Raw genomic sequence first — 2,531 nt, forward strand, 5'->3', positions numbered from 1 at the left:
TTATGAAACTCAGAGGAATTTTCCGTAATGCCAAAACCATATAAACCCGTCTCACRTATGCTTAAAGTAGCGATTTAAAATTTTATCTCGATTTTATATCGTACATATATATTATATCTGCCAATATGTAAGCCATCTAAAAGAAATTTAAGTGAACGTATAGTAACAGATATACTCTAGTTTGGTGCCGAAAATGGAAAAATCGGTCAAAGAAATAAAAAACTCTATTACACTGTAATACTATGAGCAAAAATAAGAAGACATATTTTACATTTCTTAATTTATTACTCAAAAGCAATTCTAAAATATGGCTACCACTTCGATATCTGAAAATGCTCAATTACACCTAAATGTACTTGTTTTACTTATTATGAACACTTCCAATTTACTTACACTGTATTTGGAACATAGTGATAGTCAGTGGTTTATTAAACGAGTAGAGTGAAATTTCGAATACTTTTTAAGCAAGTTCTGCAGTGTACTTAACAAACAAATTTCGATGATTCAAACTATATAGAACGTATCACATTTGGCGCAAAAACTTTTATACCTATAAGCTGAATATTCCCCTCCATAAAAAATGCATAATTTGTAACTGTAATATTTGAAATGAGAAGTCGGGAAAGCACTGTTTCCATGGTATATCAGGTTCATGTAAAACTCTATCAATAAATTGAAGTTTCGATGAATGGTTCATACGAATTATGTGCAAATTTCATACAAACCGTATGCATAACGCTGAGTTAATACGAACGGTTCGTAGAAACTCGCACGAAATGCGTTTGACGAATTACGCCTCTGTTTTGGATTATGAAATTGAATATTTTTACAATTTACTAGTAACTCTTATATTAATATCATGTTCACGGAAGGTTATTTTATTCTTGTCCCACAGCGGCACATACAATCACACTATAAACATTCATTTAGAAGACTTTAATAATGATATTGTTTTATTAGCTTCAATAWTGGAGAATAAATAAAAYAAGAWACCAATACTTAWTGCATGAGTATATAGGYGGCCAAATTTTCTCACCYAATTTTTCTATAYTTTTCAGGACTTTTCTCAGACCATAARGAGCAGCGAGAAATCTTGAACTACCGGGAGATGAATCACTTATGTAAAAAAAATCTTATAAATTCAGAGTAAGCAACCGCAAACCAGCAAACTTTAACCGTCATTGAAAGTAAATTGCTTTAATAGCCGTAAAAGTGTTATACTAGACGTATTCGCTAGTAAAGTAGTTGAATCAATCGAGCCGAGCAACCAAACATACAAATCCTTTTCGAAGCAGCAATGCTACTGAACTCTACGCTACGCTGTTCAATACGGAGCTWTAAGGAGAGCTGAGTGCTTTTCTGCGTGTGTAAAATTAGTAGAACGGAAGTTAGCTGCTGGCGTTTGACATAGCATAGCATAGACGTAGCAATTAGCTAAAACGCCCATTCGGCCATAAGGGCGGCATATGTTTACAGGTTGAATGGACTTGAGCGCCTTGCAACTTCAAATGCATATTTGGAAACTTCTGTTGATTGGTAAGTGTTTACTCAATAGGACATAAGATAAAATAGTTTTAAGTTTTATAGTATATCTTTAAGCGGATAAAGTTATCTCAACTTTTGATGGAATGAGTAATAGGATATCTAAAAACTTGTTATAATATCAATCTTGTAAAGTAAAGAGGACTTTAAAAAGAAAAAAACAGACAAAATGGTTTTTTTCGCAAAAATAAATTTATTTTATTCAAAATAGCCTCCTTCTTCTTCAACACAGCTTTTTGCACTGTTGGCTGGTATGGCCGTCAGTATGCCGGTGCAAGGATTTTGAATGGCCTCTACGTCTGCATAACGCATTCCTTTCATGGTCAAATGAATTTTTCCGAAAAGAAGAAGTCGCGCGGTGCCATATAAGGTGAATACAGGGAGTGGTTGATGGTTAAAATGTTCATTTTGGTCAAGTAATCGGTCACAACCGTCGATCTGAGCAATTTTTGAACGTCAGTCAATTTGTGTTGAATAAACTTTTGGACCTTTCGCAAGTCCAAATTTTTGGTAAAAATGCGATAAATCGCTGTTTTGGCGATTTTCRATTCTATTTGAATGAATTTCAATGATGATTTCGGCTGATATTTGATCAGATTCGATGGATTTTCCGGTGTTTACGGATTTTGATTGGCCMAAATGTTGATCTTCATTTATGTTCTCACGACCACTTTGAAAACCTTGAAGCCACTCTTGCACTTTGCTACGGGAGAGGCAATCATCGCCATAAACTTGTTTCATCAATTGAAATGTTTCCGTAAAAGTTTTACCGATTTTAAACAAAATTTAATGTTTTCTCTTKGTTCGAAGCTTATTTTCGCATCGATAACACAGACTTACTGACAATTAAAACGCAATAACTTCACTTCATGCAATTTTGGTCTAAGGGGACACAATTGATATGTCCATGGGAGAAAAAATTGGTGGATATCTCATCGTAATATTCATACTCATAACTATTTGTTTTACAAATAAAAAGGTGCGCATGT

General features: G+C 33.8%; 1 protein-coding gene across 2 annotated transcripts in view; it reads left to right on the forward strand.

The window, feature by feature from the left end:
* The first annotated feature begins 1,113 nt into the window (after window positions 1-1,113).
* LOC108971932 (putative neural-cadherin 2) overlaps window positions 1,114-2,531 on the forward strand; it is a 157,951-nt gene continuing 156,533 nt past the window's right edge. For both annotated transcript variants that reach the window (XM_018938287.1, XM_018938288.1), the window contains exon 1: window positions 1,114-1,536. In XM_018938287.1, coding sequence (XP_018793832.1) covers window positions 1,482-1,536 — 55 coding nt within the window. In that variant the 5' untranslated portion in view covers window positions 1,114-1,481. The remainder of the gene's footprint in view (window positions 1,537-2,531) is intronic.

This window comes from Bactrocera latifrons, unplaced genomic scaffold (genome assembly GCF_001853355.1).
Source record: "Bactrocera latifrons isolate USDA-ARS-PBARC rearing strain unplaced genomic scaffold, ASM185335v1 scaffold_369, whole genome shotgun sequence".
Classification (NCBI taxonomy): domain Eukaryota; kingdom Metazoa; phylum Arthropoda; class Insecta; order Diptera; family Tephritidae; genus Bactrocera; species Bactrocera latifrons.